General features: G+C 56.3%; 1 protein-coding gene across 13 annotated transcripts in view; it reads left to right on the forward strand.

The window, feature by feature from the left end:
* Positions 1–13370, forward strand: part of EPS15L1 (epidermal growth factor receptor pathway substrate 15 like 1) — a 101641-nt gene extending 88271 nt beyond the window's left edge. For 8 of the 13 annotated variants that reach the window (XR_003792535.1, XM_029215727.1, XM_029215728.1 and 5 more), the window contains 2 exons: positions 7134–7339; positions 12736–13364. Coding sequence is in view for 11 of the 13 variants with exons in the window: in XM_029215727.1 (XP_029071560.1) it covers positions 7134–7339; positions 12736–12882 (353 nt within the window). In the remaining 2 variants the exon portion in view is untranslated. Of the gene's footprint in view, positions 1–7133; positions 10721–12735 lie in introns of those variants that run through there. The other 5 variants (XM_029215732.1, XM_029215736.1, XM_029215735.1 and 2 more) reach the window with 4 other exon arrangements.
* The last annotated feature ends 393 nt before the right edge of the window (positions 13371–13763 follow it).

Raw genomic sequence — 13763 nt, forward strand, 5'->3', positions numbered from 1 at the left:
ATCACCCAACCCTCTTACTTTTCTTCTAAGTAAAGAATTTCAAGCAAGAGAACCTGGCTTCTTTCAGTGTTCACATTTGTATGTTGAGGGGGGTTTGTGTTCTATCATTCTCTCCGCTCACCGCCGCTGCAGGGACCCTCCCGGCAGAGAGCTTCCCGAGAGGCGAGGAGGGAGGGTCGGCACGGGCTTCACCACTGCTGGGTTGCCGGGGGCCTGTGTGGCCTCGGAAAGTTCAGAAGTAGGGGAATAAAAGACATTGCTACCAGGGTGGGGCCGGCCACCGAAGTTTTTTTTAACAGCACACACCGTGGTAAACCATCGGGTTCATACTGTTTTTGCTCAAGGCTGTCCTGTGTGTGGTTTCGGTGCACCGCTGGGGTAGCTGCTGAAACTGCTGCGGTTTGAAATAAGTCCTATTCTGTCCTATCCTCAACCTTGCGTTCCTCCCTCTGGTCATGAAGACTCCTCTGAGTGATGGAGAGTCTCTCTGGGGGGCGCGGCAGCAGCTTCCAGCCAGCCCCCAGGGCTGGAAGTCACAGGCTCCAGCCTCTGCAGTCACAGCCTGCCCTACGCTCAGGGCTCCCTTCCCTGGGCAGGTGTCTAGGAATGACAGGCCAGGTATCATCCTGGTTAGCTTTATACCAAAATTAAAAAAAAAAAAAAAAGGGTGATCTGTGCTCTCTTCACTGAAACACGCCCAGTCAAGCTTTTTCCTTACTCTCAGTACCCGGAGCCATGGAAAGGCATAAAGCCAGGCAGCCGACTTTGCTCAGGGGGCACGGAGGCAGATCGAGTTACTTTGTCCCGTTTGAGATGAGCAACACCTCAGAAAATTGGAAAAAAAAACAAAACAATTAAGGAGTTAGCAGAAGTGGTTACATAAAAGCAGGAACTAGCCCCAGAATGTTTTAAAAGTGCAGCTGCTAAAAATAAACGGGGGCGCAGAGTGGGAAGTTTGGACCAAGGGCAATCAGGGCGAGGGTTTCTTTGTAAGAAGCCTATGCTCGTGAGCATCGTGTCAGGCCGATCCGGGGATGCCACCGATTTCGCACGTGCCAGGTCCGATAATTCAGCCTCTGTGCCTGAGCGCAAAAACAGATAACCGAGAAAAAACCGTTTGTTTTTCTCCCCCTCACGCCCCCGAAAACAGGAGCAGTTGATGTGCCCTGGTTTCATATTAACACAGTCATGATTTCTAAATAACAACGGTTTCGGCAGCAGAGTAAAACCAGTCCTGGGCTGTGCTTGACATGATTGACAGTTCTCATCTCCCCGATCATCTCTTTGCTTGTCAGAAACCTCAGCTTGACCTTCTAGCTGGCTGGATTCTTAACTGCCCCCCACCCCCCACCAAAAACTGATTAAAAAAAAAAAAAAATTCCCCAAAGCAGGGGAGGAAGGTCTTCTTAATTGAAAAAGGAAAAAAAAGAAAAGCGCACAAGTGGGTGATGATGTGTTTATTTGAACATTTGGACTGTTGTGGTCGCTCTCAGGGCCTGGCTGGGGTCGACTGACCCACTTATCCCGGCTCAGATGTCTGCCCTTTGTGAGCAGCTCCTGCAAGAAGTGCTCCAGGAAGTCAAGCAGCCGTCCACCCTGGACTTGCTGCTGGAACCGGAGGCTGCTCTGGGCCCTGGGCTTTTCAGCCTGTCCCTGGCAACTCTTACTTTAAATTGGATTTGGATTTTGCTATTTGGTCCATTCTTTTAGTTTCTGATTTTAAAAAAATTAGCCCAAGAGTGCACCGATGAATACTTGTTGCCCTTTCTTGCAAAGGAGGGAAGCCAGATGCCTTCCTGGCTCATCAGTGGGGTTCCCCCAAAGGCCTCAGGCCCCTCAGGATGGCCCCGTGGAGCCTGGGTGGTGGCACCCCGCCCATGAGGACCCCCACCAGGAAGAGGGGGCTGGTATTACTGGCACCTGCAGTGTGCTGAGCCCCGCCTACGTGGAGCTGACCCTCAGGTGTGCTGGAGGCTAGACCAAGACAGGTTGGTGCACGGGAGGTAGACAGGGCAGTGGGTAAGCCTGCGGGGGTGGAGTGAGCCCTGGAGAAGGGTCTTCCAGGGGAAGGGAAAGGCTGTGTCAGGGCCGGGGGAGACTGGCCGTGCTGGACAGTGCAGGGCGGTCAGCATGGTGGAAGTCGCTAGTTGCTATGGGAAGGAGGCCGCGGTGGCCAGGCTGCAGGGACTGTGCCCGCTGAGGTCAGTGTCCCTTCCCTCAGTGTCGCCACCCCTCAGGACCGCGTCTCCCAGAGTGCCCCTGCCAGAGGCACACATTATACCGGCTCAGTTCGCAGGTGAGGACCCGTCACCCTGGGCCCAGAGAAGGCTGCAGGTGTTTCAGGCCACCACCCCCCCCCCCCCCCCGAGCATAGTTCACTCGGGAACATGTCTGTCCGTCCACGATCAAGCCCCAGTGATGCCCCGGCTTGGGGTTTGGAGAGCGAGGCGGGGTCTGCATCTTGGTGCGCCCTGCAGGGGGACTCTGTGGTGGATGTGGAGCACACCTGGGGCGTGGTGCTACTCCACCCTGCAGAAGGAGGCTGCCTGGAGGGACTGAGGAAGCAAGATGGTGGCGGCCAGTGCACACAACTCAGCAGTTCAAGGGGAGGACACTGTTGCCCAGGGGCTGCACATGCCCACCACGCTGCGCACGGGACATACGAGTGGCTCTGTTAGAGCAGAGAGCTGCAGTCAGGGGTCCTCGGTTTCCTAGTGGGGCCCATAGGGGCAAGCTGTCCTGACCTCTAGGGATTGGAGCTGCGCCAGCCTGGCCTGGCATTGGCAGACCAGTAACGCTTGATTTACGAAAGCAGGCAGCCCATCCCAGGCCGAGCCCGGCTCCGGCAGCCGTGCACAGCCGGTGCTCTATTACCCTGTGTGAGTGTGCTAGGGCCGCCGTAACAAATACCACAGACTGGGTGGCTTAGACAGCCGAAACTGATCGTCTCACAGATTTGGAGGCTGCAAGTCCGAGATCAAGGTATAGGTAGGGTTGGTTTCTCCTGAGGCCTCTCTGCTTGGCTTGTAGACAGCGTCCTCCCCCCGTGTCTTCCCGTGGTCTCCGCTCTGTGCATGTCTGTGTCCGACTTTCCTCTGCTTCCAAGATCACCAGTCCTATTGGATTAGGGCCCACTCATAGGACCTCATACTAATTTAATTACTTCTGCAAAGATCCCGTGTCCAAAGGCAGTCACATTCCGAGGTACTGGGGGAGAGGACCTGAACATAGTGAATTGGGGGCTGCTGCGAGGGGAACCAATTCAGCCCATCACAACCCCACTTCATGGATAAGGAAACTGAGGCTGAGAGAGCAAGGCTGAGTGGGGTGGTGGCCGTGCTTTGCACCGTCTTCCAGGGGCCCACACCCCACTCCCTGCCCAGGGCTGAGCTGGGAGGGCTGAACACAGGCATGGGGAGACAGCGGGTCACAGGCGTTTGAGGTGGAGGTGCCATCTGGGCAGAGGGACTGTCTGAAAAGAAGACCTGGGTTGGGGGGTCCTGGGGGGGGGGGGGGGTGCCGCTCAGGCCCTGGAGGGCTGTTGGGGGATGAAGTCGGGAAGGGTTTCGTGTGGGCTGTAGGGCCTTCTGGATTCGCCACAGCGGATGCGGGCCCCCAGGGCAGGGCCAGGCATGGTGGAGCTTGCATGTTAGAAAGCTCCGTTCAACAGAGGGGTCTAAGCAGCGGGCCCTGCCCTAGGCAGCAGGGACACAGCTGAGGACAGCAGGGCCCTCACCCTCGTGGAGCTCACGTTCTGTTGGGAAAGAGAGGAAATACACAGCAAGTGACATAATAACGACGGAGCATGACGAGGGCTGCAGAGGTGTCTGAGCCAGAAGTGGGGAGGGCGGCCTCTGTGTGTACGGCACCCACACGAGGAAGAGCGTTCCAGCCTGGGCAGCAGCAAATGCAGAGGACTGCGCTGGGCAGGGGCAGGATGGCCGAGGCTGGGGTGTGTATTCCCAGAGCAGCGGGGAGAGCTCGGCAGTGTCGGGTCAGCTCTGCGTTAAAAGGCCACCTTGCTGGGTGTGGATGGCCCATGGGGTGAGAAGCTGAGAGGGTGAGCAGCCAGTGGCTGTCGCAGGGGTGATTCCCAGGGACCCGGGAGAGGTGAGGACCACTTGCCTGAGGTGGTGGTGCGGCCATGTGGACCAGAGCACCCTGCCTCACGCCCACCCTCCCTCCTGCCCAGGGTGCCCCTGGGCTCCGCCTGGCTGCCCACTGCTCGCAGCTGCACAGCCTGGAGTTGACACGCTGCCGGGCAGCTCTTGCCCGACCCCTCCCGCCAGAGCTGCACGCTCGCCTCTGAAGAGAGGGGAAGGGGTCCGCGGCAACACGGTAGCGCGGGAGGCCTTGGCTCACCCATCGGCTCGACCCTTGGACCAGGGAGTAGGCTGGTTGTGTAAGGTGGCCTTGGGGGAGGCATTTCTTCAAAGCCAGCACCCAGATCGCCCTGCTCTCTGAAGCCTAGGGGCTGAGGTCCAGGAGGGAGAGGAGGAGGCGGGATAGCCAACAGCAGGGAGAATGTCTCAGGGAGGGGCATTTGGTGCTGGGTGGGGTGGGCAGCCTGAAGTCTGTGGCTCTGTCACAAGTAGGAGAGAAGGGACCAGAGGTAGAGAACTCAGCCTGCACAGAAGATGGGTCGTGGGGATCAGCCCCAGGACTTCACCCTGAGAAGCAGTTACCCTGGGGGAGAGAGGCCCTAATTCCTGCTGTGCCGCGGGACTTGGCACCGCCCTTCTGGGGAAGGGCCCCCCACCCAGGGGCTTTGTCGGTGGCTCACCTGGCTTATTGGGCCTCAGGGCTGACTGAACTGATTCGTGGCCACAGGGAGAGGTTGACCGATGTCCCAGCCTACAGCCTCCTCTCCACCCTCCCTTCTTGGTCGGGGTGTATACTGTCGGAGCCTGGGACAGGCAGTGTGACAGGGAAGGTCAGGCTGCAGTGGGCACACCTTCTGACCCACAGCTCCACCTCCAGAAGCATCTCCTATAAATAAACACACGTGCGTGGGGGTGCTGCTCGTGACAGTGAGAGCCTGCAAAGGCCAGGGGTCAGCAAAGGGGCCCCATTAGGCCACAGGCAAGGGCATAGAGGTGCTCCGCTCTGACCGCAGGAAGCAACAGAGGGCTGGGTGCAGGGCTGCATGTGTCTCAGAGTCCTGGGCAAGCCTCGGGAAGTTAAGACTCTCGGTTTCCTTGAACAAGCAAAAAGAAACCAGCAGCAGCTCTGACGGGAGGGGGCGGCTTGGGGCCTCTATGTTCCAGCTGTCGGTGGGGGCATCCATGCACCGGCATCCCCCGCCCACCCAGAAGTCCCGATTCAGGTGGGATGGGGTGTGGGGATTTTAACCAGTGCTTCTGGTGGGCTCGGCGCCCATCTCTTCTCCGTGGGCTCTCCCAGGCGGGACCGCGTCACTGGTAACTCGAATTTCTCATGCATGGGTGAAGCTGACAGACAGGGTGGCATTTGTACCTTACGGCCACCCAGCTGCTGCGTCGAGTGACAAGTAAATAAACTTGCGTGTCCAGGGGGGCCTCGGGCCAGGCTCTCACAGGCCCCACACACACTGAGCCCTGCTCGCGCAGGCACTGCGGTGCCGGATGCTGAGTGGCCTGGAGTGGGGCGCAGCCCCGTGCAGCCCCGAGGAGCATGCCGTGCACCAGTCACCTGGTCTGACCCCTACCTCTTCGTTCCCACTTCCCAGACAGGAAACTGAGGCCAGCTGGAGCTGAGGGGTTTGTCCTCATCTGGGTCTCAGAACTAAGGGTGACAGAGGCAGGAGTCGTTAGGGACACCTTGAGGCGGTCAGAAATGTGGCCTGGGAAGCAGCGTCAGAGAGGGTGGTTTTGGAGCTGGGCACGGAGATGGACGTGCGGGCAGGTGGGGTGGCGGAGGCGAGCAGGGTGAAGAAGGCAGGCGTCCTGGGCTCAGGTGCTACAGGGGTCAGCTGTAGCTCAGGGCCAGGGGCATTCTCTGGACGTGCAGCTGGATGTCCAGGGTCTTCTGTGGAATGTGACCCTCGGCTTTTGGGTTCTTTTTGCACATTACTTTGAAATTGCAGGAGTAAACATAGGCAGCTCAGTTAACAAATCAGAATCATGTTAAGTATCCTTGAGCCTCTAGCCCGGGCTTGGACACAGAGCTGCCAAATTGAACGTCTCACCCCCTGGGTTACCCCAGTACCCTGGGCAGCTGTTGGGCAAATGAATGGCATCAGGCAGGAACCTGGCCTGCAAAACAGGCAGATTCCCTGAGGCTCATCACGTGGGCCCCCCGCCCCCCTCTTGCCAAGCAGGCCTGGAGAAGGTTCAGGTTCCTAGCGGATTGTTCTGACATATTGGCAGGATTTGTTGGGAGAAGCCACCTGTCCTCAGGCCATACCCCCGAAGCATGGCCTCACAACCTCATTTCCCTCCAATTCTAAACACCTCTCTCCCGCGTCCCCGTGGAGATCTGCCTTGCCAGGACCGGGGCATCCCAGAGCCACCCTCTTGGCAAGAGCCCAGAAAGGCCCAAAGCCTGCCCCTTGGAGCCAAAGGGACAGAAGCGGGAGCTGGAAACGAATTTAAACCCAGGACGGCAGAGTGGGTTTGTCTGGTGAGCTGCCTCCGGACCCTCACGACTAACACGGCTAACTCTACACACACCACATTGTGAAACTAATCGCCCTGTTTAGTTGCAAGTAATCTCCACCCCCTTTTTTTTAATTGTTGGAAGCTTGCAGTGTATTTTTCTGCTCAGCCATGACTTTTTAAAAACTCAGTGTGATAGTAAATGTGTTGCCATGCTAAAATGAATCACTTTGAAACACGCCTGCATGTGAGCTTTTTAAAGATGATGTAAATTTTAGCTGCGGTGGGAGGGGAGGGGAGGGGGTCATCTGAAGTGCTTTTCTTGTAACGCCCACAAACCATTAAGCCTCCGGGATAAATGGAGAGGAAAGCCAAGATCCACGCAGATTCCCCGGGGTCTGTCCCACGAGCGGCATTCCAGCTCTTTCCAAAGAGGGATAGGGTTTCCCAGGGAGCTGGTGCCCGGCTCTTCAGTCAGGTCTCTGTTCTGTCCGTGGTCAGTAACTTGTATTTCTTTTTTTTCTCCTTTTTTTTTTTTTCTTCTCCTAAACTTTCCAGGTAAAAGTACACCCGTAAGCCAGCTTGGTTCTGCAGACTTTCCCGAGCCCCCTGATCCATTCCAGCCACTCGGGGCTGACAGCAGTGACCCGTTCCAAAATAAAAAGGGGTTTGGGGACCCGTTTAGTGGAAAAGATCCATTTGCTCCCTCCTCTTCAGCTAAACCTTCTAAAGCCTCCTCCTTGGGCTTTGCAGACTTCACCTCTGTAAGTTAAGTTCTCCGCCTCCGCGCCATTCCCTCCCCTCCCTACGCTTGCAGCTTCTTTGGGGTTATTTCTTTTTTGTCTCTTTCGAATGGCAAACCTCCTCCTGGCTCAAGTCTCCCGGTACCTCACACCATCACCCGTGTTATTTATTCTGTACTGCTGCTTTCTGTAAGAAAAACGGTTTCTCAATAAAAAAAAAAGAGCTCTGGTTTGGATACTCTGTGATAAGGGCACGTTTTCTTCCAGCAGGGTGGCCCAGTATGCCTGTTTTTCTGTCCTTCACGGTAGACTCTTTGTATTAGTTCTGTTGCCCAGAGCCTGTTGTGTTCATTGATTTTTTTGGAAGCCACGACATCAGACGCTTCTGAAGTACGAAAACAAGACTGCTAAGGTTACATTCGGGTCTTGCTGTCCTCAAAAAAGTCTTTGTGGGGGAGTTCTGATGGTCCCACCCAGTGCATTTTGGGCAGCAAGTGCGAATTGAAGGACCCAGCCGGATCACATGAAGGGAAAGCAAATTTGATTTTTTAAAACTTTTATTTCAGTTACCAGCTACAATGAAAACTGAAATGCAACCTAGAACAGCCACTCTGAATCCCCTTCCTTTTGCAGGGAAAAAACCCAAAAACTCAGAAAGCCATTCGCAGAGTTAAGTGCCTTTTTCGAAGCTAATCCAGGGATTTTGAAAGTCTGGTTTTGCGTCTTGGTGTGAAAAAAGATTCCAGATTGTAAAACGCTGTCACATTAGAGTGTTTTCAGTACCCTCATCAGTACCCAGAGATCTTGTTCTCAGAGAGCTTCAGACGTTGTCTTCCCAGAATCAGTTTCACTGTCTGTTGCGCACCTGTGTTTTTTAAAAGGTTTTCTTCCCTCGATTTTGCAGTTTCCTCGTTCGTTGTGAGATGTGTTGTTTATAGATGCTTCCACTCCTAGAATATCCGTCTTAAAGCACGCTCTGCCGTATCAGTGCCCAGTGAACACCCAGTTCCTTTCAGATCCACCTCGCGCACAGCTGTCGTGGCTTATTGAAATCGCCCAAGACGCCGACACATTCCTGGCTCTTGGCGACCTGTAAATATTTTATGACTGCAGTTAGCGGGGTTTTGCTGACAGCCAGGGCACAGTGTGGATATATATACAAGTGGCAACATTGTTAATAAAAGCCAGAAACAAAACCCGCTTTATCTACAGTTTCTTAGATAGCACTGCCTTTATTTTTCAATGGAAAAACTGTGAAACACTGATGAAAAAAAACAGAGCTATTCACGCATGACTCAGGTACTCTAGGGTAGGGCGGAAGGGTAAGTGGATTTGAATGGCAATTGGAAGAAATGACTGTTCTCTCTCTGAAATGCACAGTTCTGTTTCCTGTGCCCACCCCACCCCCCCGTCCCCAGCTGGTTTTTGGAAAACTTTTTTTTTTAAAACCCCAAGATTTCAAGTTATCATTTGACACATCATTTCTGGTCATTCCAGCACAGTTGTTAACAACGATTTTAAAACACCCCTGGGATTTAATCACCCTCAACTGCAGGTGAGGAATTGGATTCTGCCCAGTTTGCAGCCCTGCTGTTTTACGTTTAAAATCACCTTTCCCGCTTCAGACGCCCCAGTCTTTCCAGGGGAAATCACCTGACTGGGAGATTCAGCCCACTCTAATGGGATGGGATGCATGGGAGGCAGGACACGTAATTGGTTTGGTTTGTCCTCTCAGTCATACCATGGTCCAAAACATGGTCAAAAGTGTCCCACCTCCAGGGACTCAGGATGTCCTTGCGTTTTCATGGCGTCCGGGGGCTCAGTCCATTGGCCGGTGGTTTCTGTGTTCACTGGACCTCAAATGTACATGCCAACTCAAGGCCAAAGTTGGTTCCTCTGGTTTGTGTACTTCAGCTTCCCTGAGTAAATGCAGAGAGGTCTCTAACTGCCCAGCAGCCTGGCAGCGTGACTCTTTCAGATTGGATGTTCTAAGCGTGCCATCAGGACATGTTGTTACCCGTGCAAAAGCAGCTTGGTCCGTGTTGGAGTTCAGGGACGCCAGTGTCACAAGTGTACTCAATCCCGCCCCCCCTTGGCACCCCAGCTCTGCCACTCTGGAACCCTCTCATTTATAAGCCCCCAGTTTCCGTCAGTGGGTTACTTGTGCTTGTAGCGGCTCACAGGAAATCTCTCTGGTATTTCTTTTAAAACAAGCCTTTCAGTCTCAGGTGAATGTGTTTACTAGGAAGTAGTATTTAGAGGTGAGCAAAACAGCGCTTTCTTTTGGGAAGTCTGCATTAAGAGCAGAGCAAATATCAGACGGGATCAGTCACGCTTTGCGCCGTCAAACGAGTCGGATGCTTCCCTGGTGGCGCAGTGGTTGAGGGTCTGCCTGCCGATGCAGGGGACACGGGTTCGTGCCCCGGTCCGGGAAGATCCCACATGCCGCAGATCTCACATGCATTATCCTGCTATCCTTGCGATAGCAGGATAAGCGAGTTAATGGGAAGTGGCTAGAAGTGTCCCCACGCGTGATGATGGCAGACGGGTGCACATGTCGATCCCTGGGGAGGAAGGGTGCCGGTGCTTCACGTGCCTCTTCAGAGGCCTCTGAACCTCGGATTTCTGTGGAGAGGCCGCCGAAAACAAACCGCTTAGAGTCCGTCAGGCCCCGGCGCGGGAGGTATCTCGGAAGAGCAGAATGCTCGTGCCCAGCCGGGTCTCGGTTCCTCGACGGCACAAGAGTGAAGCAGAAATCGGAGCTTGCCGTTTACAGAGCAGCTCCTGCACCCTCAGGCGGTCCAGATTCGCGCCGGCGTGTAACGCATCCAGGTCAGAAGACAAGACCGCGGCCCGGTCAAGGTATCTCCACCGGGGCCGGGGGAAGGATTTTCTGCTGCTCCGAGACACAGAGGGAGCCACAGAGAAGCCCCTTCCTCCAGTATCCCTCAGACATCACAGCCTGTTGTGCTCCTCAAGTGCAAGCAGACCACGTGCCTGCTGCGAGTCTCCATCCTGGATCCTAAGCTGGCCTCAAACCAGTCCACTCCGAAGGCATCTAGAACGTTCCTGTCGGCACGTTTACTGTGAACACACAGACTCCTTGAGCAGGAGGCACCCGGGCTGAGCAGGCACCGTGGCGTGGGCCCAGCCTGCCCGTCCCTGGCCATGTGACCTCAGCCAATCCCTTGACCCCTCCGGGCCTTGGTTTTCAGCTTTGGTGTGGACCACCCCGGTCATTACTTGTTGGCCCCTACCCGCCCCCTCCTCTGAGCTGGCAAGGGCGAGGTCCCTGTCAGCCCAGCTGTCCCCTCCCGCTGCTGTCAGCAGCACCGCAGTCATTCCCATCAGCATTTGTTGTTTTTTCCTTGTTTTTCTCCTGAAGAGGTGTTGAAAAATTCCCCAAAGAATACGGTGGGGCGGTGGCGGGGGGGGGTGGGAAGGGCGATTATCTGTGACCAGTGGTGGAAACACGAGGGGCGGGGACTGGCTTTCAGGAGTCCAACTTGGAGACCCATCAGCCCTCTGAGCATTTTTCTGGGCAGTTTCTCTAGAAAACAAGGACCAGCCTTTGTTCCCGGGGATGGCCCCTCTTCGTGCTGACCCTCACCTGCCCCTGTCTGACTCCCCAGGCAGGTGGAGAGAGGCCTCCCGGGCTGTCCTGCTTCCTCCTTCTCCTCCTCGGGGCCACATCCAGCTCCAAAGCAGCCTCCCCCAACCCAGCCCTTCCCAGCCCCAGTCCCCGCTGTCTGGCCCTGCCTCACCCGCACACTGGCTGTCAGGTCATGAAACATTCAGAAGCTGCCAACCCCATCGCCCTGTTCGCTTGCCCAGGGAGCCTCCTCAGGAGAATCTTAGCTCCCTTCTGGGGCCTGTAAGCCCCTCAAGGTCCGGCCCCTTCCACCCTGTGCTCTGTTCTGGCAGACCAAGTTTGAGCACTTGGCGCCCAAGAGGTGGCACCTCACTGGGGATGGTGCCCAGACCTCCAGGGCCTGTCCTGTGCCCTCAACTCTGCAGTTACAGCTGACCACTGCCATCCCCACTGCCCCCCAAACCAGGGAGGAGGTCCAGAGTCCCGAGGGCCCAGGCTCTGCAGCCACCTGTACCTCCACCCCCAGGCTTCAGTGTTCTCAACTGTCAGCCCACCTCCTGGGTTGCCACTCAGACTGTGTGTGTGAAGAAGTAGCCATGAATTCCTGTCTCTGTTCCTGCCGCGGGGCTCCACAAGAGCCTCTCTCAGGTTGGGATTGTCTGTAGGTCTGTTTGTTCCCGAGTGGCGCCAGGCCCCTCTTTACCTTTGGTGTGTCATCCAGTGCTTAGCAGAGAGCCAGCCAGAGTCAGTGCACGGAAGAGAGACGCTGATCCAGGCAGGCCAGGGGTCCGAATGGGCTGCAGCTCTGCTCGGGGCCAGTGGTGCTGGAGGCCCCTCAACTGGAGGCAGAGTACAGCAACTGGGGGCCTCGGGGGGCTGGGGACCCCCACCAGGGGAAGAGCGTGTGAGGTCTGGCTTTGCTTTTCTTTCCATAGAGCTAAGGTACCCCGAATGGTTTGAATTCACCCATCTCAGGATCAAAACGATTTCTTCCCTTGTTTTAAAAAATTATTCTTTAAAAAGTTGAACCTTTCGGAAAAGGACCCCAGGAATAAAAAACTCCTGGACCAGATGGCGGTGTAAATGCCAGGGCTCCTGTAAACGTCCAAGTACAAGGCGGCTCTGAGCGTCTCCCAGAGCTCCTGGGACTGTGGCTGAGACGGAGATGCTGCGTTTCAGGACCTCATCGTCTTGCTTGGCCTCAAGGCCCCTTTACGCGTTTGAGACGCAGAGATCTGTTTGAACCGGAACTCTCCAGCCCCAGCGCCTCTCACCCGGGCATCAAGGCCCGTCCAGGCCCAGGCTTCGTGGGGTTTGCTGTCCCAGCTCCTTGGGGTTCCACTGACCCTGCTCTCCAGCTGCTTCCAGAGACGCCCCTGCCGTCCCCCGAGAAGAGGCCCCGCGGGCGTGCTGTGGGGGGGAGTCCCTGGAAGTCTCTCAGTGTCCCCGATATCATGCCTGGCTTCCGCCTGCTTCAGGTCCCTGCAGGGACGGAACGGCTGGTTTCTCTGGTGGCAGTTAAGGTCAGACTCAGCCCTGTGTCTCAGTGCATCGACCCCTTCCAGACTGGGGGTCAGGACTGGGGTGTGCGCGTCCCCTCCCCCTCCCCAACCAAGACAAGGGCTTCTGGCGTTTCCTGGTCTTCACCTGCACACCGGGCACCTTCCCGCACACACCCCAGCACTGCGTTTCCCCGCACCCACCCGTCCACCCACGACAGGCCTCCGCCTCCTCGCCCAGCAGCACGCCCCCACCCCTCCCCGCCCCAGCAAGCAGGCAGCCAGCGCCGGGGCCGTGTAACCCACCCTCTGTTTTTCCTTCGCAGTTTGGCAATGAGGAGCAGCAGCTGGCGTGGGCCAAGCGGGAGAGCGAGAAGGCGGAGCAGGAGAGGCTGGCGCGGCTGCGGCGGCAGGAGCAGGAGGACCTCGAGCTGGCCATCGCGCTCAGCAAGGCTGACATGCCCACCGCCTAGGCGCGGCCCCGTGCTCACGCCCGGCGGGCAGCACAGCCGCGGGCCAGGCTTGCCACAGGCGAGGCCTCGGAAGTCCCTATAGATAGACGCACACTCGGTCTCGGCGGTCCCCGCTTCACGTTGTGACATGTCACAGCCGCTGTTATGTCAAGGGCTCGCTGGTCGGAGGGCCTCGGGCTCTGGGTGGCTCACCCAGGGCACGGAAACACAGCTCATCCCAGTGCAGGAGGCCCGAGGAGACGCCCAAGGATCCACCTCTTCGCTGTGACATCCCCGTCTCCCTCCCGGAACCAGCAGGACGAGCAGAGGAAAGCGCCTGTCTCCTGCCTTTCATCCCCTGCTCACAGCTGGGCAAGTACCAGCGTGCGGGGCGCACCCCACCCCGTCGCCTCCCCGACCTCCCTCTGAGACAGACACCCCGGTGATGTATGCATTCATTGTATAAAAATTAAGTTTGAATGATTAATATAAAATATTTTAATACAAAACACTAGAATTCTTTTTTTTCCTCTCTCTTTTCCACTTAAACGTTGTTTTCCTTGCATTAACGTTCACACGTGATGTTACATGAGGCAGACCAGGCAGAGGTGGAAGACCAGGTCGAACGTTCCCGGTTAAATCCTAAGTGTTTGAGCAGAGAAAGCCAGTTTTGGAAGTTTTCAAGGGTCACCCTGTCCCTCGGGATGCAGCGTGCTTCTGAAATGGTGGGCTGTGACCTCACTGCGACTAGGGCAGGTGGCCCTTTGTCCCAACAGTGCAGTTTGAAACGAGACTCCTGCATACAGTTCACTGGGGCCTCGTCTAGTCTGCACGAGGGGTGAGGCCGGCAGGGTGGTCTCCACAGAGTCAGCACACGGGGAGAGCTTTCCACCGGGATGCAG

This window comes from Monodon monoceros, unplaced genomic scaffold, assembly GCF_005190385.1.
Source record: "Monodon monoceros isolate NGI ecotype Baffin Bay Population unplaced genomic scaffold, NGI_Narwhal_1 Super_Scaffold_12, whole genome shotgun sequence".
Lineage (NCBI taxonomy): Eukaryota > Metazoa > Chordata > Mammalia > Artiodactyla > Monodontidae > Monodon > Monodon monoceros.